The following is a 21,103-nucleotide window of genomic DNA, read 5'->3' as shown; positions in this document are numbered from 1 at the left end:
TTTTTGTTAGGAAGTTATAAGGGTTAAAAGTTGACCAGTGATTTCTCATTTTTACAACACCATTTTATTTTTAGGACCACATCACATTTGAAGCCACTTTGAGGGGTCTATATGATAGAAAATACCCAAAAGTGACACCATTCTAAAAACTGCACCCCTTAAGGTGCTCAAAACCACATTCAAGAAGTTTATTAACCCTTTAAGTGCGTCACAGGAATTTTTTTGAATATTTAAAAAAAAATGAACATCTAACTTTTTTTCACAAAAAAAAACTTCAGGTTCAATTTTTTTTATTTTACCAAGGGTAACAGGAGAAATTGGACTGTAAAAGTTATTGTGCAATTTGTCCTGAGTGCGCTGAAACCTTATATGTGGGGGGGAACGACTGTTTCGGCGCATGGCAGAGCTCAGAATGGAAGGAGTGCCGTTTGACTTTTTCAATGCAAAATTGGCTGGAATTCAGATCGGACGCCATGTCACGTTTGGAGAGTCCCTGATGTACCTAAACAGTGGAAACCTCCTACAAGTGACCCCATTTTGGAAACTAGACCCCCAAGGAACTTATCTTGATATGCGGTGAGAACTTTGAACCCACAAGGGCTTTACAGAAGTTTATAACGTACAGCGGTGCAATTAAAAAATCATATTTTTTCCACAAAAATGATCTTTTCACCCCAATTTTTATTTTCCCAAGGGTAACAGGACCCTAAAATTTATTGTGCAATTTGTCCTGAGTACGCTGATACCCCACATGTGGGGGTAAACCACTATTTGGGCGCATGGCAGAGCTCGGAAGGGAAGCAGCGCCATTTGACGTTTTTGGCTGGAATTGAGATCGGACATCATGTCGCGATTGGAAAACCCCTGATGTACCAAAACAGTGGAAACCCCCCACAAATGAAACCATTTTGGAAACTAGACCCCCTAAGGAACTTATCTAGATGTGTGGTGAGAACTTTGAACCCCCAAGGGCTTCACAGAAGTTTATAACATACAGCCGTACAATTAAAAAATCATATTTTTTCCACAAAAATGATCTTTTCACCTTCAATTCTTATTTTTCCAAGGGTAACAGGACCCTAAAAGTTATTGTGCAATTTGTCCTGAGTACGCTGATACCCCACATGTGGGGGTAAACCACTATTTGGGCGCATGGCAGAGCTCGGAAGGGAAGCAGCGCCATTTGATGTTTTTGGCTGGAATTGAGATCGGACACCATGTCGCGATTGGAAAACCCCTGATGTACCTAAACAGTGGAAACCCCCCACAAATGACACCATTTTGTAAACTAGACCCCCCAAGGAACTTATCTAGATGTGTGGTGAGCACTTTGAACTCCCCAGTGCTTCACAGAAGTTTATAACGCCCGGGCGTGAAAATAAAAAATTCGTATTTTTTCCACAAACATGATCTTTTAGTCACCATTTTTTTATTTTCCCAACGGTACCAGGAGAAATTGGACCCCAAAAGTTGTTGTCCTATTTGTCCTGAGTATGCTGATACCCCATATGTGGGAGAAAACTACTGTATGGACACACGTCGGGGCTCGGAAGGGAAGTAGTGACGTTTTGGAATGCAGACTTTGATGGAATGGTCTGCGGGTGTCATGTTGCCTTTGGAGAGCCCCTAATGTACCTAAACAGTGGAAACCCCCCACAAATGACCCCATTTTGAAAACTAGACCCCCTAAGGAACTTATCTAGATGTGAGGTGAGCACTTTGAACCCCCAAAGGCTTCACAGAAGTTTATAATGCCAGGGCATGAAAATAAAAAAATCGTATTTTTTCCACAAACATGATCAATTAGTCCCCAATTTTTTTATTTTCCCAAGGGTAACAGGAGAAATTGAACCCCAAAAGATGTTGTCCAATTTGTCCTGAGTACGCTGACACCCCATATGTGGGAGAAAACTACTGTATGGACACACGTCGGGGCTCGGAAGGGAAGTAGTGACGTTTTGGAATGCAGACTTTGATGGAATGGTCTGCGGGTGTCATGTTGCCTTTGGAGAGCCCCTAATGTACCTAAACAGTGGAAACCCCCACAAATGACCCCATTTTGGAAACGAGACCCCCTAAGGAACTTATCTAGATGTGAGGTGAGCACTTTGAACCCCCAAAGGCTTCACAGAAGTTTATAATGCCCGGGCATGAAAATAAAAAAATCGTATTTTTTCCACAAGCATGATCAATTAGTCCCCAATTTTTTTTATTTTCCCAAGGGTAACAGGAGAAATTGGACCCCAAAAGTTGTTGTCCAATTTGTCATGAGTACGCTGACACCCCATATGTGGGAGAAAACTACTGTATGGACACACGTCGGGGCTCGGAAGGGAAGCAGTGACATTTTGGAATGCAGACTTTGATGGAATGGTCTGCGGGTGTCATGTGCGTTTGGAGAGCCCCTGATGTACCTAAACTATTGAAACTCCCCACAAGTGACCCCATTTTGGACACTAGGCCCCCCACGGAACTTATCTAGATGTGTGGTGAGCACTTTGAACCCCCAAGTGCTTCACAGAAGTTTATAACGCTCGGACGTGAAAATAAAAAAATCATTTTTTTCCACAAAAATGATATTTTTGCCCCCAATTTTTTATTTTCCTAAGGGTAACAGGAGAAATTGGACCCCAAAAATTGATTTGCAATTTGACCTGAGTAGGCTGATACATGTGGGGGTAAAACACTGGGCGCATGGCAGAGCTTGGAAGGGAAGGAGCACCATTTGACTTTTTTAACTCAGAATTGGCTGGAATTGAGATCAGACGCCATGTTGCATTTGGAGAGCCCCTGATGTGCCCAAACAGTGGAAACCCCCAATTATAACTCCAACCCTAACCCCAACACACCCCTAACCCTAATCTGAGCCCTAACCCTAGCACTAACCCTAGCCCTAACCCTAACGGGAAAATGGAAATAAATACATTTTTTAATTTTATTTTTCCCTAACTAAGGGGGTGATAACGGGGGGTTTGATTTACTATTTATGGCGGTTTTTATGTTTGGCAGCTGTCACACGCTAAAAGACGCTTTTTATTGTAAAAATAGTTTTTGCATCACCACATATTGAGAGCTATAATTTTTCCGTATTTTGACCCACCGAGTCATGTGAGGTCTTATTTTTTGCGGGACGAGTTGACGTTTTTATTGGTACCATTTTCGGGCACGTGACATTTTTTGATCACTTTTTATTCCGATTTTTGGGACGCAGAATGAACAAAAACCAGCGTTTCATGAATTTCTTTTGGGGGGGTGCGTTTACACCGTTCCGCGTGCGATAAAATTGATAAAGCGTTTTTATTCTTCGTGTCAGTACGGTTACAGCGATACCTTATTTAGGTCGTTTTTTTTATGTTTTGTTGGTTTTATGCAATGAAAACTATTTTATATAAAAAATAATTATTTTTGCATCGCTTTATTCTGCGAGCTATAACTTTTTTATTTTTTTGCTGATGATGCTGTTTGGCAGCTCGTTTTTTGCGGGACAAGATGTCGTTTTCAGCGGTACCATGGATATTTATATGCGTCTTTTTGATCGCGCGTTATTACACTTTTTGTTTGGCGGTATGATAACAAATCATTATTTTTTGCTTCGTTTTTTATTTTTATTTTTTAAGGGGTTCGCTAAAGGGGTTAACTAATGGGATAGTTTTATAGGGCGGGTCGTAACGGACGCGGCGATACCTAATATGTGTACTTTTATTGTTTTTTTTTTTTTATTTCTAAAAAATGGATTTATTTGGGGGAATATTTTTTTTTTTTTCTAATTTATTTGGCGATTTTTTTTAATTTATTTTAACATTTTTTTTTATTTTTTTTTTTACTTTATTAAATAGTCCCAGGTGGGACATCACTGTCCTGTGACAGATCGCTGATCTGTCACATCACAGATCACTGTGACAGATCAGCAATCTGTCACAGGCACTGCAGAAGGCTTCCTCATGCCTGCGCTTTGCAGGCACTGAGGAAGCCAGCTTCCTGCAGGCCCCCGAAGGCCCCCGTCGCCATCTTTGATTCGGGGGCCTGCAGGAAAGGAGCCCCCCGCAGCAGCGCTGCACATTGCGCTGCCGTGGGGGGCTCAGGGAAGCACGGAGGGAGCCCCCTCCCTGCCGATGCTTCCCTTTAACCCCCGGTACACCGTGATCATGTTTGATCGCGGTGTGCAAGGGGTTAACATGTTGGGGGCGGTCCGTGACCGCCCCTGACACATTGTGCCGGGTGTCAGCTGCGATAATCAGCTGACACCCGGCCGCGATCAGCGCCGCTCACCTCGGTAGACGTACTATCCCGTCCATGGGCATAGGGGCCCGGGTCCCATGGATGGGATAGTACGTCTCATGTCAGAAAGGGGTTAAAGTTCGGCTCACGATCGCCGAAATTGCAATATTCAACAATTTAATCATCGATTAAATCACCAAATATAGCCGAACATACCCAGCACAAAAGCCGGTGTTTCCCAACCTGTGTGACATTGTGGTAAACACGGACTAAAACTACATTATCCTATAACACAGCAAGTGAAGAGCTAAGCGGCCTATACACCAAGCACTTAACCGACCCAATTTAGAAAATAGGCATAAATGGATTAAAGCTAAAGCAGAATTTGACCTTTAGCTGGACAGACTAGAAAGAATAAGGGGGAACCAAAAAACATCTGAATTTTTTAGATACGGTAATAAGGCTGGTTCATTATTGGCTCGCTTGGCAAAAAGCCGAACACCTATGAGATTTATAGGTAGATTGAATGATCACAAAGGTTCACCACAAACAGACCCAAAAATCATAAATGACATCTGGCATAAATACTATAACACATTGTATGAACAAGAACCAGTAGATGGAGAAGAGGGGAAGACATTCCTAGATAGACTATCCCTCCCAACAGTCTCAGAAGGTGAGAAAGATTCAACTCTACAATAAGAAAGGAAGAGATAGTGGACACTATTAACTCCCTGAAAAATAGCGAGGCACCCGGACCAGATGGGCTGCCAGGGGAGTTCTGCAAAATATTAGTAGAAGAGGTTTCTTCTCCACTGGTGGCCGTTTTTATCAAATCCTAAAAGAAAAGGTATACCTGCCAACAGGAAATAGGGCCAATATTAAAGTACACTACCGTGTGTCTATTCTAGCTGCAAATGTCTGGTTTGTAATGCAATATCTTCATAGGTGTAAGGAGGCCCATTTCCAACAACCATCGCTACAGTGTTCTCATGGTACTTTGATAACTGTGTAAGAAGCTAATGGATGGTTAGATTACCATTGTGCAAGTATGTTAGCACAGCTGAAAACAGTTTGGCTGATTAGAGAAGCTATAAATCTGACCTTCCTTTGAGCTAGTTGAGAATCTGGAGCATTATATTTGTTGGTTCCATTAAACTCTCAAAATGGCCAGAAAAAAGGACTTTCGTGTGAAACTTGACAGTCTATTCTTGTTCTTAGAAATGAATTATTTGTGAGACATTGCCAGAAAACTGAAGAATTCCTACCACGGTGTGTACTACTCCCTTCAGAGGAGACGACAAACAGGCTCTAACCAGAGTAGAAAGTGAAGTAGGAGGCCCCACTGCACAACTGAGTAACAAGTACATTAGAGTCTGTAGTTTGAGAAATCGACGCCTCACAGGTCCTCAACTGGCAGCTTCATTAAATACACACAAAACACCAGTATCAACACCTACAGTGAAGAGGCGACTCCGGGATGCTGGCCTACAGGGCAAAGTGGAAAAGAAAAAGCCATATCTGAGACTGGCTAATAAAAGGAAAAGATTAATATGGGCAAAAGAACACAGACATTGGACAGAGGAAGATTGGAAAAAAGTGTTAAGGACAGACGAATCCAAGTTTGAGGTGTTTGGATCACACAGAAGAACATTTGTGAGACGCAGATTAACTGAAAAGATGATGAAAGAGTGCCTGACGCCATCTGTCAAGCATGGTGGAGGTAACGTGATGGTCAGGGGTTGCTTTGGTGATGGTAAAGTGTGAGATTTGTACAAGGTAAAAGGGATTTTGAATAAGGAAGGCTATCACTCCATTTTGCAACGCCATGCCATACTGTTATGGATGAGTCACCGAAGGAGGAAAAAACAAAAATAATAGCTAAGTCCAGAAAACCAGAGAAGTTGGAAGCTATCGGATTGCAGACCCCCTGAACCTATCCACAACAACTAGCAGTAGCCGTGGGGGGTTCCTACGGTGCCCTAGACCCCTCGATCACAGCCAGAGAACTAAATTAGCCTAAAGACAGAAAGGGGAAATCTAAACTGCCCCAGAGCAGCCCCCAAAGCAATAGGCAGCCCCCAACATATAATGACTGTGAAGCAAGATGAAAAACACTAACACAGATAGAAAGATAGGCTGAGCAAATGATGGGGCCCAAGCTAACTAAATAAGACAGGACAGAAAAGCTGCTGTCTGCAATCCGCAAAAACCCTATCCAAAAATGTACCAACAGACTGATAGGAGAAACAGGCCCTGAAGTCGCTAGGCTTCAAAAAGACTATATCAGCACTCAGGTAAATTCTTAAGACAGAGCCAAAGATCAACAGATCAGAGACAAAAATGGAATTCAGCTCACCCCTGGCCGGGGATGGCAGAACTCCCAAAAAACAAGGCAAACAAAACCAGAACTAAAGTGTACAAAAAGCAGAGCAAAACTTAGCTTTGAGAAGCAGAAATCAGACTGGTCTCCAAGAATGCAGCAGGAAGATCACCAGCAAGGCAGCAGGGCGTCGGCTGCCTTATATCCAGTCATCAGTTCCTGTGACCCAGTCATCATCTACCTGCTCAGCTGTTTGGTAATCAGCCTCACTACCTTCCTTCGCCAGAAGAGGGAGTTCATCAGACATCACTGGTGAAGGGAAAAATGAACTCACAACACCATACCCTGTGGACAGCGCTTGAATGGAGCCAATTTCATCCTACAACAGGACAATGACCCAAATTATGAAAGAACTATTTAGGGAAGAAGCTGGCAGCTGGTATTCTATCTGTAATGGAATGGCCAGGGCAGTCACCAGATCTCAACACCATTGAGCTGTTGTGGGAGCAGCTTGACCGTATGGCACGCAAAAAGTGCCCATCAAGACAAACCAACTTGTGGGAGAGGCTTCTGGAAGCATGGGGTGAAATTTCTCCAGATTACCTCAGCAAATTAACTGCTAGAATGCCAAAGGTTTGCAATGCTGGAATTGCAGCAAAGGGAGCATTCTCTGACAAAAGCAAAATTTGAAGGAGAAAATTATTATTTCAAATAAAAATCTTTTTTTCGAACCTTGTCAATGTCTGGACGAGATTTTAACCCCTTACAGACCGCTGACGGGATAGTACATCAGCGGTCAGTATCCTCTGCTTTGATGTGGGCTCCGGCGGTGAGCCCACTTCAAAACCTCGACATGTCAGCTGTTATAAACAGGTGACATGTGCCGGCAATAGGCGCGGGCGGAATCAAGATCTGCCCGCGCCTATTAACTAGTTAAATCCCACTGTCAAACACTGACAGCGGGCATTAAACTAGTATTTCCGGCGTCCAGCCGGAAATGAGCGTATCACCAACCCCCGTCACGTGATCGGGGGTCAGCGACGCGTTGCCATGACAATCAGAGGTCTCATAGAGACCTCTATGGTTGTTGCAGTCAGATTGCTATGAGTGCCACTCTGTTGTTGGCGCTCATAGCAATGCTGTATTACTGCTACATATGAGCGATCTGCTCATCTCCCATATGTAGCAGAGCCGATCAAGTATGGCATGCTTCTACTCTCCCGTGGAGACTATTGAAGCGTGCCAAAAATAAAAAAAAAGTGTTTAAAAATTAAAGAAAATAAAAATCATAAAAATTCAAATCACCCCCCTTTCGCCCCAATCAAAATAAACAATAAAAAAAATCAAACCTACAGATATTTGGTATCGCCGCATTCAGAATCGCCCGATCTATCAATAAAAAAAGGATTAACCCGACTGCTAAATGGCGTAGCGAGAAAAAAAATCAAAACGCCAGAATTACGGTTTTTTGGTCGCCGTGACATTGCATTAAAATGCAATAACGGGTGATCAAAAGAATGTATCTGCACAAATATGGTATCATTAAAAACATCAGCTCGGCACGCAAAAAATAAGCCCTCACCAAGCACAAGATCACGAAAAATGGAGACGCTACGGGGCTCGAAAAATTGTGCTTATTTTTTAGCAAATTTTGGAATTTTTTTCCACCACTTGGATAAAAGAGAACCTAGACATGTTTGGAGTCTATGAACTCGTAATGAGCTGGAGAATCATGATGGCAGGGCAGTTTTAGCATTTAGTGAACTTAGCAAAAAAGCCAAACAAAAAAGTGAGGGTTTGCACTTTTTTTGCAATTTTACCGCATTTAGAATTTTTTTTCCCGGTTTTGAGTACAAGACATGATAAAACGAATGGTGTCGTTCAAAAGCACAACTCATCCTGCATACAGCCATACTGACGGAGAAATAAAAAAGTTATGGCTCTGGAAATAAGGGGAGCGAAAAATGAAAAAAGCTCCGTTCATTAAAGGGAGTCTGTCACCCCATTTTAGCCCTATCAGCTGCGGCCACCGCCATCAGGGGCTTATCTACAGCATTCTGTAATGCATTCTGTAATGCTGCAGATAAGCCCCTGATGTAACCTGAAAGATAAGAAAAACACGTGAGATTATACTCACCGGGGGGCGTTGCAGTCTGGTCCAGGGCTTCCCATCTTCATACGATGACGTCCTCCTCCTAACTTCTCCCTCGGCTGCCGCGCAGGCGTGCTTTATCGGTCCTGTAGAAGGCAGAGCAGAGTACTGCAGTGCGCAGGCGCGGGACCTCTGTGCCCTTCCCGGCCCCTCGCACTGCAGTACTTTACTCTGCCCTCTACAGGTCAGATCAGTACGCCTGCACAGGAGCCGAGGGAGAAGTTAGGAGGAGGACGTCATCGTATGAAGATGGGAGGCACCGTACGCCGGGGTGAGTATAATCTAACGTGTTTTCCTTATCTTTCGGGTTACATCGGGGCTTATCTACAGCATTACAGAATGCATTACAGAATGCTGCAGATAAGCCCCTGATGGCGGCGGCCCCAGCTTATAGTGCTAAAATGGGGTGACAGACTCCCTTTAAGTGGTTAAATTAATTTGGCAACTCAATAGATGAATAAAAGTCGGAGTTTTCATGGAAAACACAAAATTGTCTGGGTGACCCCAAACTTTGGAGCGGTCGTGTGTTACACAAGCGATTCCCCTGAGGGTTAATAATCCTCCCTGTCCCCTAGAGGTGGAGGGGGTAACATGGGGCCACTTGTGGGGTCTCTGCTGTTCTGGTGTCAGCGCTCTTCACACGTCACACGGCGTCCGCCGTCTATCCCAGTCACAATGGCGCCCCTTCCCTCCTGAGCCTGTGGGGTATCGGCACTCAGGAGACACGGCGCACTGTGCGGCCTCAGCGCTCCTGTCACCTTTAGGACAATGATACATTGGGGGGAAAGTCACATTTCTGTGAGGAAAACAGGAAAATTGTCATTTTTTCCTTCCACATTGCTGAAATTCCCGTCACACTGTCCGAATTCAGAGATTGTCCTGTCAGAAAGGAGAAGACAGGGAGCGAAAGGGTTAATAGGACTCACAGGAGGAACCGGCCCAGAAAGCAGAAGGTCCAGGAGTGTCCACCACATATATGGCTGCTCTGTGCACACAGGACCTGTAGTGACGTCATGCCCATGTGACCAGAAGGGGCGGTGCCTCCTCCTCCATAGAGCAGACGGGAGGAAGCTGTGGCCCCGCCCACACTGTCCAGCATTCACCATAGGAGAGCAGTGTGGAGAGCGCGCAGCAGAGGAGCGGAGCTTTCAGCGGGGAAGAGCGCGGAGGAGGGAGCAGCCGACACCCCGCAGAGGACAGAAAGAAGACGGTCTGTGGAGAGAGAGTGTGGGGGGGCAGAGGCTGGGCATGGGGTAACAGGCAGAGGCTGCCAATGTGGGGTGGGGAGAGGCGGAGCTGGCGCGTGGTGGACGGGAGCGGAGCCGGAGCTGGCACGTGGTGGACGGGAGCGGAGCCGGAGCTGGCGTGTGGTGGACGGGAGCAGAGCTGGCGCGTGGTGGACGGGAGCAGAGCCGGAGCTGGAGTGTGGTGGACGGGGCGGAGCTGGCGCGTGGTGGACGGGGGCGGAGCTGGCGCGTGGTGGACGGGGGCGGAGCCGGAGCTGGCGCGTGGTGGACGGGAGCAGAGCCGGAGCTGGAGTGTGGTGGACGGGGGCGGAGCTGGCGCGTGGACGGGAGCAGAGCCGGAGCTGGCGCGTGGTGGACGGGAGCAGAGCCGGAGCTGGCGCGTGGTGGACGGGAGCAGAGCCGGAGCTGGCGCGTGGTGGACGGGAGCAGAGCCGGAGCTGGCGCGTGGTGGACGGGAGCAGAGCCGGAGCTGGCGCGTGGTGGACGGGAGCAGAGCCGGAGCTGGCGCGTGGTGGACGGGAGCAGAGCCGGAGCTGGCGCGTGGTGGACGGGAGCAGAGCCGGAGCCGGCGCGTGGTGGACGGGAGCAGAGCCGGAGCCGGCGTGTGGTGGACGGAAGCGGAGGCGGAGCTGGCGCGTGGTGGACGGAAGCGGAGGCGGAGCTGGCGTGTGGTGGACGGGAGCGGAGCCGGAGCTGGCGTGTGGTGGACGGGAGCAGAGCCGGAGCTGGCGCATGGTGGATGGGAGCGGAGCCGGAGCTGGCGCATGGTGGATGGGAGCAGAGCTGGCATGTGGTGGACGGGAGCAGAGCTGGAGTGTGGTGGACGGGGCGGAGCTGGCGCGTGGTGGACGGGGGCGGAGCTGGCGTGTGGTGGACGGGGCGGAGCCGGAGCTGGCACGTGGTGGATGGGAGCAGAGCCAGAGCTAGAGTGTGGTGGACGGGGGCGGAGCTGGCGCGTGGTGGACAGGAGCAGAGCCGGAGCTGGCGTGTGGTGGACGGGAGCAGAGCCGGAGCTGGAGTGTGGTGGACGGGGTGGAGCTGGCGCGTGGTGGACGGGAGCAGAGCCGGAGCTGGCGCGTGGTGGACGGGAGCAGAGCCGGAGCTGGCGCGTGGTGGACGGGAGCAGAGCCGGAGCTGGCGCGTGGTGGACGGGGGCGGAGCTGGCGCGTGGTGGACGGGAGCAGAGCCGGAGCCGGCGCGTGGTGGATGGGAGCGGAGCCGGAGCCGGCGCGTGGTGGACGGGAGCGGAGCCGGAGCCGGCGCGTGGTGGACGGGAGCGGAGCCGGAGCCGGCGCGTGGTGGACGGGAGCGGAGCCGGCGCGTGGTGGACGGGAGCGGAGCCGGAGCCGGCACGTGGTGGACAGGAGCGGAGGCAGAGCCGGCGTGTGGTGGACGGGAGCGGAGGCGGAGCTGGCGTGTGGTGGACGGGAGCGGAGGCGGAGCTGGCGTGTGGTGGACGGGAGCGGAGGCGGAGCTGGCGTGTGGTGGACGGGAGCGGAGGCGGAGCTGGAGTGTGGTGGACGGGGTGGAGCTGGCGCATGGTGGACGGGGGCGGAGCTGGCGCGTGGTGGATGGGGCGGAGCCGGAGCTGGCGCGTGGTGGACGGGAGCAGAGCCGGAGCTGGCGTGTGGTGTACGGGGGCGGAGCTGGCGTGTGGTGGACGGGAGCAGAGCCGGAGCTGGCGCGTGGTGGACGGGAGCAGAGCCGGAGCTGGCGCGTGGTGGACGGGAGCAGAGCCGGAGCTGGCGCGTGGTGGACGAGAGCAGAGCCGGAGCTGGCGCGTGGTGGACGGGAGCAGAGCCGGAGCCGGCGTGTGGTGGACGGGAGCGGAGCCGGAGCGTGGTGGACGGAAGCGGAGGCGGAGCTGGCGCGTGGTGGACGGGAGCGGAGGCGGAGCTGGCGCGTGGTGGACGGGAGCAGAGCCAGAGCTAGAGTGTGGTGGACGGGGGCGGAGCTGGCGCGTGGTGGACAGGAGCAGAGCCGGAGCTGGCGTGTGGTGGACGGGAGCAGAGCCGGAGCTGGAGTGTGGTGGACGGGGGTGGAGCTGGCGCGTGGTGGACGGGAGCAGAGCCGGAGCTGGCGCGTGGTGGACGGGAGCAGAGCCGGAGCCGGCGCGTGGTGGATGGGAGCGGAGCCGGAGCCGGCGCGTGGTGGACGGGAGCGGAGCCGGAGCCGGCGCGTGGTGGACGGGAGCGGAGCCGGAGCCGGCGCGTGGTGGACGGGAGCGGAGCCGGCGCGTGGTGGACGGGAGCGGAGCCGGAGCCGGCACGTGGTGGACAGGAGCGGAGGCAGAGCCGGCGTGTGGTGGACGGGAGCGGAGGCGGAGCTGGCGTGTGGTGGACGGGAGCGGAGGCGGAGCTGGCGTGTGGTGGACGGGAGCGGAGGCGGAGCTGGCGTGTGGTGGACGGGAGCGGAGGCGGAGCTGGAGTGTGGTGGATGGGGTGGAGCTGGCGCATGGTGGACGGGGGCGGAGCTGGCGCGTGGTGGATGGGGCGGAGCCGGAGCTGGCGCGTGGTGGACGGGAGCAGAGCCGGAGCTGGCGTGTGGTGTACGGGGGCGGAGCTGGCGTGTGGTGGACGGGAGCAGAGCCGGAGCTGGCGCGTGGTGGACGGGAGCAGAGCCGGAGCTGGCGCGTGGTGGACGGGAGCAGAGCCGGAGCTGGCGCGTGGTGGACGAGAGCAGAGCCGGAGCTGGCGCGTGGTGGACGGGAGCAGAGCCGGAGCCGGCGTGTGGTGGACGGGAGCGGAGCCGGAGCGTGGTGGACGGAAGCGGAGGCGGAGCTGGCGCGTGGTGGACGGGAGCGGAGGCGGAGCTGGCGCGTGGTGGACGGGAGCAGAGCCGGAGCTGGCGTGTGGTGGACGGGAGCAGAGCCGGAGCTGGCGCATGGTGGACGGGAGCGGAGCTGGCGCGTGGTGGACGGGAGCGGAGCCGGAGCTGGCGCGTGGTGGATGGGAGCAGAGCTGGCGTGTGGTGGACGGGAGCAGAGCTGGAGTGTGGTGGACGGGGCGGAGCTGGCGCGTGGTGGACGGGGGCGGAGCTGGCGTGTGGTGGACGGGGGCGGAGCCGGAGCTGGCACGTGGTGGACGGGAGCAGAGCCGGAGCTAGAGTGTGGTGGACGGGGGCGGAGCTGGCGCGTGGTGGACGGGAGCAGAGCCGGAGCTGGCGCGTGGTGGACGGGAGCAGAGCCGGAGCTGGAGTGTGGTGGACGGGGGCGGAGCTGGCGCGTGGTGGACGGGAGCAGAGCCGGAGCTGGCGCATGGTGGACGGGAGCAGAGCCGGAGCTGGCGCGTGGTGGACGGGAGCAGAGCCGGAGCTGGCGCATGGACGGGAGCAGAGCCGGAGCTGGCGCGTGGTGGACGGGAGCGGAGGCGGAGCTGGCGTGTGGTGGACGGGAGCGGAGCCGGAGCTGGCGCGTGGTGGACGGGAGCAGAGCTGGCGCGTGGTGGACGGGAGCAGAGCTGGAGTGTGGTGGACGGGGCGGAGCTGGCGCGTGGTGGACGGGGGCGGAGCTGGCGCGTGGTGGACGGGGGCGGAGCCAAAGCTGGCGCGTGGTGGACGGGGGCGGAGCTGGCGCGTGGTGGACGGGAGCAGAGCCGGAGCTGGCGTGTGGTGGATGGAAGCGGAGGCGGAGCTGGCGCGTGGTGGACGGGAGCGGAGCCGGAGCTGGCGCGTGGTGGACGGGAGCGGAGCCGGAGCTGGCGCGTGGTGGACGGGAGCAGAGCCGGAGCTGGCGCGTGGTGGACGGGAGCAGAGCCGGAGCTGGCGCGTGGTGGACGGGAGCAGAGCCGGAGCTGGCGCGTGGTGGACGGGAGCAGAGCCGGAGCTGGCGCGTGGTGGACGGGAGCAGAGCCGGAGCTGGCGCGTGGTGGACGGGAGCAGAGCCGGAGCTGGCGCGTGGTGGACGGGAGCAGAGCCGGAGCTGGCGCGTGGTGGACGGGAGCAGAGCCGGAGCTGGCGCGTGGTGGACGGGAGCAGAGCTGGCGCGTGGTGGACGGGAGCAGAGCTGGAGTGTGGTGGACGGGGCGGAGCTGGCGCGTGGTGGACGGGGCGGAGCTGGCGTGTGGTGGACGGGGGCGGAGCCAAAGCTGGCGTGTGGTGGACGGGAGCAGAGCCGGAGCTGGAGTGTGGTGGACGGGGGCGGAGCTGGCGCGTGGTGGACGGGAGCAGAGCCGGAGCTGGCGCGTGGTGGACGGGAGCAGAGCCGGAGCTGGAGTGTGGTGGACGGGGGCGGAGCTGGCACGTGGTGGACGGGGGCGGAGCCGGAGCTGGCGCGTGGTGGACGGGAGCAGAGCCGGAGCTGGCGCGTGGTGGACGGGAGCAGAGCCGGAGCTGGCGCGTGGTGGACGGGGACGGAGCTGGCGCGTGGTGGACCGGAGCAGAGCCGGAGCGTGGTGGACGGGAGCGGAGCCGGCGCGTGGTGGACGGGAGCGGAGCCGGAGCCGGCGCGTGGTGGACGGGAGCGGAGGCAGAGCCGGCGTGTGGTGGACGGGAGCGGAGGCGGAGCCGGCGTGTGGTGGACGGGAGCGGAGGCGGAGCTGGCGTGTGGTGGACGGGAGCGGAGGCGGAGCTGGCGCATGGTGGACGGGAGCGGAGGCGGAGCTGGCGCGTGGTGGACGGAGGCGGAGCTGGCGTGTGGTGGACGGGAGCAGAGCCGGAGCTGGCGTGTGGTGTACGGGGGCGGAGCTGGCGCGTGGTGGACGGGAGCAGAGCCGGAGCTGGCGCGTGGTGTACGGGGGCGGAGCTGGCGCATGGTGGACGGGAGCGGAGGCGGAGCTGTCGTGTGGTGGACGGGAGCAGAGCCGGAGCTGGCGCGTGGTGCTGGCGCGTGGTGGACGGGAGCAGAGCCGGAGCTGGCGCGTGGTGGACGGGAGCAGAGCCGGAGCCGGCGCGTGGTGGACGGGAGAAGAGCCGGAGTGTGGTGGACGGAAGCGGAGGCGGAGCTGGCGCGTGGTGGACGGAAGCGGAGGCGGAGCTGGCGTGTGGTGGACGGAAGCGGAGCCGGAGCTGGCGTGTGGTGGACGGGAGCAGAGCCGGAGCTGGCGCATGGTGGACGGGAGCGGAGCCGGAGCTGGCGCATGGTGGATGGGAGCAGAGCTGGCATGTGGTGGACGGGAGCAGAGCTGGAGTGTGGTGGACGGGGCGGAGCTGGCGCGTGGTGGACGGGGGCGGAGCTGGCGTGTGGTGGACGGGGCGGAGCCGGAGCTGGCACGTGGTGGATGGGAGCAGAGCCAGAGCTAGAGTGTGGTGGACGGGGGCGGAGCTGGCGCGTGGTGGACAGGAGCAGAGCCGGAGCTGGCGTGTGGTGGACGGGAGCAGAGCCGGAGCTGGAGTGTGGTGGACGGGGGTGGAGCTGGCGCGTGGTGGACGGGAGCAGAGCCGGAGCTGGCGCGTGGTGGACGGGAGCAGAGCCGGAGCTGGCGCGTGGTGGACGGGAGCAGAGCCGGAGCTGGCGCGTGGTGGACGGGGGCGGAGCTGGCGCGTGGTGGACGGGAGCAGAGCCGGAGCCGGCGCGTGGTGGATGGGAGCGGAGCCGGAGCCGGCGCGTGGTGGACGGGAGCGGAGCCGGAGCCGGCGCGTGGTGGACGGGAGCGGAGCCGGAGCCGGCGCGTGGTGGACGGGAGCGGAGCCGGCGCGTGGTGGACGGGAGCGGAGCCGGCGCGTGGTGGACGGGAGCGGAGCCGGAGCCGGCACGTGGTGGACAGGAGCGGAGGCAGAGCCGGCGTGTGGTGGACGGGAGCGGAGGCGGAGCTGGCGTGTGGTGGACGGGAGCGGAGGCGGAGCTGGCGTGTGGTGGACGGGAGCGGAGGCGGAGCTGGCGTGTGGTGGACGGGAGCGGAGGCGGAGCTGGAGTGTGGTGGACGGGGTGGAGCTGGCGCATGGTGGACGGGGGCGGAGCTGGCGCGTGGTGGATGGGGCGGAGCCGGAGCTGGCGCGTGGTGGACGGGAGCAGAGCCGGAGCTGGCGTGTGGTGTACGGGGGCGGAGCTGGCGTGTGGTGGACGGGAGCAGAGCCGGAGCTGGCGCGTGGTGGACGGGAGCAGAGCCGGAGCTGGCGCGTGGTGGACGGGAGCAGAGCCGGAGCTGGCGCGTGGTGGACGAGAGCAGAGCCGGAGCTGGCGCGTGGTGGACGGGAGCAGAGCCGGAGCCGGCGTGTGGTGGACGGGAGCGGAGCCGGAGCGTGGTGGACGGAAGCGGAGGCGGAGCTGGCGCGTGGTGGACGGGAGCGGAGGCGGAGCTGGCGCGTGGTGGACGGGAGCAGAGCCGGAGCTGGCGTGTGGTGGACGGGAGCAGAGCCGGAGCTGGCGCATGGTGGACGGGAGCGGAGCTGGCGCGTGGTGGACGGGAGCGGAGCCGGAGCTGGCGCGTGGTGGATGGGAGCAGAGCTGGCGTGTGGTGGACGGGAGCAGAGCTGGAGTGTGGTGGACGGGGCGGAGCTGGCGCGTGGTGGACGGGGGCGGAGCTGGCGTGTGGTGGACGGGGGCGGAGCCGGAGCTGGCACGTGGTGGACGGGAGCAGAGCCGGAGCTAGAGTGTGGTGGACGGGGGCAGAGCTGGCGCGTGGTGGACGGGAGCAGAGCCGGAGCTGGCGCGTGGTGGACGGGAGCAGAGCCGGAGCTGGAGTGTGGTGGACGGGGGCGGAGCTGGCGCGTGGTGGACGGGAGCAGAGCCGGAGCTGGCGCATGGTGGACGGGAGCAGAGCCGGAGCTGGCGCGTGGTGGACGGGAGCAGAGCCGGAGCTGGCGCGTGGTGGACGGGAGCAGAGCCGGAGCTGGCGCGTGGTGGACGGGAGCAGAGCCGGAGCTGGCGCGTGGTGGACGGGAGCGGAGGCGGAGCTGGCGTGTGGTGGACGGGAGCGGAGCCGGAGCTGGCGCGTGGTGGACGGGAGCAGAGCTGGCGCGTGGTGGACGGGAGCAGAGCTGGAGTGTGGTGGACGGGGCGGAGCTGGCGCGTGGTGGACGGGGGCGGAGCTGGCGCGTGGTGGACGGGGGCGGAGCCAAAGCTGGCGCGTGGTGGACGGGGGCGGAGCTGGCGCGTGGTGGACGGGAGCAGAGCCGGAGCTGGCGTGTGGTGGATGGAAGCGGAGGCGGAGCTGGCGCGTGGTGGACGGGAGCGGAGCCGGAGCTGGCGTGTGGTGGACGGGAGCAGAGCCGGAGCTGGCGCGTGGTGGACGGGAGCAGAGCCGGAGCTGGCGCGTGGTGGACGGGAGCAGAGCCGGAGCTGGCGCGTGGTGGACGGGAGCAGAGCCGGAGCTGGCGCGTGGTGGACGGGAGCAGAGCCGGAGCTGGCGCGTGGTGGACGGGAGCAGAGCCGGAGCTGGCGCGTGGTGGATGGGAGCAGAGCTGGCGCGTGGTGGACGGGAGCAGAGCTGGAGTGTGGTGGACGGGGCGGAGCTGGCGCGTGGTGGACGGGGCGGAGCTGGCGTGTGGTGGACGGGGGCGGAGCCAAAGCTGGCGTGTGGTGGACGGGAGCAGAGCCGGAGCTGGAGTGTGGTGGACGGGGGCGGAGCTGGCGCGTGGTGGACGGGAGCAGAGCCGGAGCTGGCGCGTGGTGGACGGGAGCAGAGCCGGAGCTGGAGTGTGGTGGACGGGGGCGGAGCTGGCACGTGGTGGACGGGGGCGGAGCCGGAGCTGGCGCGTGGTGGACGGGAACAGAGCCGGAGCTGGCGCGTGGTGGACGGGAGCAGAGCCGGAGCTGGCGCGTGGTGGACGGGGACGGAGCTGGCGCGTGGTGGACCGGAGCAGAGCCGGAGCGTGGTGGACGGGAGCGGAGCCGGCGCGTGGTGGACGGGAGCGTAGCCGGAGCCGGCGCGTGGTGGACGGGAGCGGAGGCAGAGCCGGCGTGTGGTGGACGGGAGCGGAGGCGGAGCCGGCGTGTGGTGGACGGGAGCGGAGGCGGAGCTGGCGTGTGGTGGACGGGAGCGGAGGCGGAGCTGGCGCGTGGTGGACGGGAGCGGAGGCGGAGCTGGCGCGTGGTGGACGGAGGCGGAGCTGGCGTGTGGTGGACGGGAGCAGAGCCGGAGCTGGCGTGTGGTGTACGGGGGCGGAGCTGGCGCGTGGTGGACGGGAGCAGAGCCGGAGCTGGCGCGTGGTGTACGGGGGCGGAGCTGGCGCATGGTGGACGGGAGCGGAGGCGGAGCTGTCGTGTGGTGGACGGGAGCAGAGCCGGAGCTGGCGCGTGGTGCTGGCGCGTGGTGGACGGGAGCAGAGCCGGAGCTGGCGCGTGGTGGACGGGAGCAGAGCCGGAGCTGGCGCGTGGTGGACGGGAGCGGAGGCGGAGCCGGCGTGTTGTGGACGGGAGCGAAGGCGGAGCCGGCGTGTGGTGGACGGGAGCGGAGGCGGAGCCGGCGTGTGGTGGACGGGAGCGGAGGCGGAGCCGGCGTGTGGTGGACGGGAACGGAGGCGGAGCTGGCGTGTGGTGGACGGGAGCGGAGGCGGAGCTGGCATGTGGTGGACGGGAGCGGAGGCGGAGCCGGCGTGTGGTGGACGGGGGCGGAGCTGGCGTGTGGTGGATGGGAGCGGAGGCGGAGTCGGCGTGTGGTGGACGGGGGCGGAGCTGGAGCTGGCGTGTGGTGGACGGGAGATAAAACATAACCTTTAGTTAGATAGTAGAATAAATACAATTTTGTGTCCCCCAGAGTGAATGAATATAAATGTTTGGGTGAAGTCACAAATAAAGGGGCGTGAGGAGCACAGCCCGATCAGGAGGAATGATTCCCACTTGAAATGGCTGAACTGCAATCAGCAAGTCCCAGAATCTCACCTTGTGGATCTGGGAGAATCCCACAGAACCCCGCAAATAACGACTGACAGATTCTGGCTGCATATAACAGGAATGACTGGAATCTGGATGACAGTTATAGAGTTACCACCCGAAATATGCCAGAGCAATAAGGAAGGAAAGGCACAAGCTAAGCAATTCATGAAGCCGGTGCGGGAGGAAAAGGAGATCCTGGGTCCAGGATGATCCATACAGGACAAGGGGAAGAAAATGCCCTACAAGACCCCAAAGGGCTAACAGTAGTCTATCCCCAAGACTCCCCCCCCCGACCGTCCACAGCTCCCCCTGTGCTAAACAAGCCCTGCATTCCCCCATGGAAGGGCCCAACGCGTTTCTTCCAAGCTGAGTCATCAGGGGACTTCTGCTTGTGATAGGAGGTGAGGTGCCATAGTGCTGAGCTAGAGAGGAATGGATCCCTCCACTCCTTGTCTGAAGCTGTGAGGAACGGCAGGACAAAAAGGGTTAACTTTACATAGATGAGGAGAAATTAATTACCACTTCCCATTAGGAATTCCCACAGGTGTTAACACTGAACATATGGTGTGCATGCCATTATGTCTCCAATCACTAGGACGTCTTACAGACGCGTGTTACCCCAGAGAAAGGCAGGGGGAGAACATACCATGGTACTTCTGGTGGTTGAAACGCACGCCAGTGTGCCATAAAGGCGCGTGAGCCGCAAGGAAAAAATCCACCACACTCAAATGAAGGCGGGCTACTAATTGTGTCCAATGAGGTAGAGGCGTGCGCTCCACAACCTAGTGTTTCCGGTACGTGGAACACACGCCAAAATAACTTCCGGTTTCTTGAACCGCATAGAAGTAGAATATGAAACCAAGTTGGCTTGATGGCGCACGGTCCACAGCCTTGTATCTCCGGCAAGTGGAACGCACGCCAATGCCACATCCGGCAAGTGGAACGCGCGCCAATGCCACATCCGGCAAGTGGAACGCACGCCAACGCCACATCCGGCAAGTGGAACGCGCGCCAACGCCACATCCGGCTTTGATGGCACCTTCCCTTTAAACTGCCAGGGTTTTGTTGCAGACGCTCCTGTGCCGTTCCTGCGGTGTACATCTATGTTATGGGGCCCAAAGAGTTTCACTTGTTAAAATATAATGTGTCTTCTGCTTTTTTTATGTTTTTATTTTTACAAGAATTGTTGGAGCCAATTTTCTGTAGAAACATTTTAATATCGGCTTTTTCTGGAGTTTTTCTTGTAATATAGGAAAGCCTAAGGCCAGAAATAAACCCCATAAATCACTGTACATGGAGACTTTGGGATCAGATCATTTCTGTCCGTTGTGATTGTGGAACCTAAAAATCTTTTCTAAAAGCCTCAAACTTCTGTGTGTGACTCAGAGCGGAGATCTAACGTGAGAGAAGATTCCAGTATGGGGAAGACGGGAAACCTTCATATAGACGGCCGGTGGGGATGGAGTCAGTGACCGACTCTGGCCAAATCTGTTTCTAGAGCCGCAGTAGAAGATGAAGATGTTGTCCTCATCATGAAGGAGTTATTTCTCATGTCGCGTGTAATGAATATCTCCTGCAGTATTGCTAATGCCGATTCCAGTGTCGGTAATGAGACGAGAATTAGCGTTATGGAAGATGAGTCTATGAGGAACGTGTTCAACTGCCGACTCCGAGGAGGAAACTGCTTGTTGTCTGTGGCCTAAATATATAGGTTTTATTAGTAGATGTCAGGGAAGAAAACTAAACCCTGTAAGATAATAAATCTCCTCATATGTTTCCCTTATTATCTCCAGTAATTGTATTATTACACAGGATTCTTATGGTGTTACATCGGATCATCTTCTTCTCATTCAGGTCTCTACAATATCGGATCCTCTCAGTGAAGATCTTCTACAAAAGAGAATTTTCCTGATTTACCCACCAAGGATGGATATGGACAGAGACAAGATGGCGGAGAGGATACTACACCTCACCCTAGAGATCCTCTTCCGTCTCACTGGAGAGGTGAGAGATTCTGATGATGTCACATTACATCATTCTTATCTATGGGAATAACAGATGGACAGAACTGGAGAGGTGAGGACTCTGGAAATGTCTGGAGTGAGATTTATTAATGTGTCTCTCCATAACCAGGATTACAGTGGTGAAGACGACCTCTAGTGATCGCTGTCAGGACCCTGTGTCTGAGGGATGTGAAAGACCCCTGAGCCCAATCACGGGGCCTCCACCTCTCCCCCTGATCCATGTGGACATCAATGACCAGAAGATCCTAGAACTCACCTACAAGATGATGGAGCTGCTGACTGGAGAGGTGACACTGCTGGGAATGCAGGGACATTATACAGTAACACTATGAAGGGATCGGGGGATGACGGTATCATTGTATGTGTCAGGTTCCTATAAGGTGTCAG

The 21,103-nt window shown here is 57.0% G+C and overlaps 2 protein-coding genes across 2 annotated transcripts in view; one reads left to right on the top strand and one right to left on the bottom strand.

The window, feature by feature from the left end:
* Nucleotides 1-21,103, bottom strand: part of LOC141101510 (gastrula zinc finger protein XlCGF66.1-like) — a 108,622-nt gene that overhangs the window by 33,541 nt on the left and 53,978 nt on the right. The window lies entirely within an intron of this gene.
* Nucleotides 16,992-20,978, top strand: LOC141101509 (uncharacterized). The gene is made up of 3 exons (XM_073590637.1): nt 16,992-19,093; nt 20,547-20,696; nt 20,826-20,978. The coding sequence occupies exon 1, from the start codon at nt 17,011-17,013 to the stop codon at nt 18,520-18,522; it is 1,512 nt and encodes a 503-aa protein (XP_073446738.1). The 5' UTR covers nt 16,992-17,010; the 3' UTR covers nt 18,523-19,093; nt 20,547-20,696; nt 20,826-20,978.

This window comes from Dendrobates tinctorius, unplaced genomic scaffold (genome assembly GCF_039654945.1).
Source record: "Dendrobates tinctorius isolate UK_male_01 unplaced genomic scaffold, ASM3965494v1 ptg000119l, whole genome shotgun sequence".
Lineage (NCBI taxonomy): Eukaryota > Metazoa > Chordata > Amphibia > Anura > Dendrobatidae > Dendrobates > Dendrobates tinctorius.
The sequence above is the reverse complement of the archived record's forward strand: the minus strand, read 5'-3'. Positions and strand labels throughout refer to the sequence as shown.

Coding starts and splice junctions, on each gene's coding strand:
- LOC141101509 (XM_073590637.1), top strand. CDS start 17,011: ATGGAAGCGGAGGCGGAGCTGGCGCGTGGTGGACGGGAGCGGAGCCGG.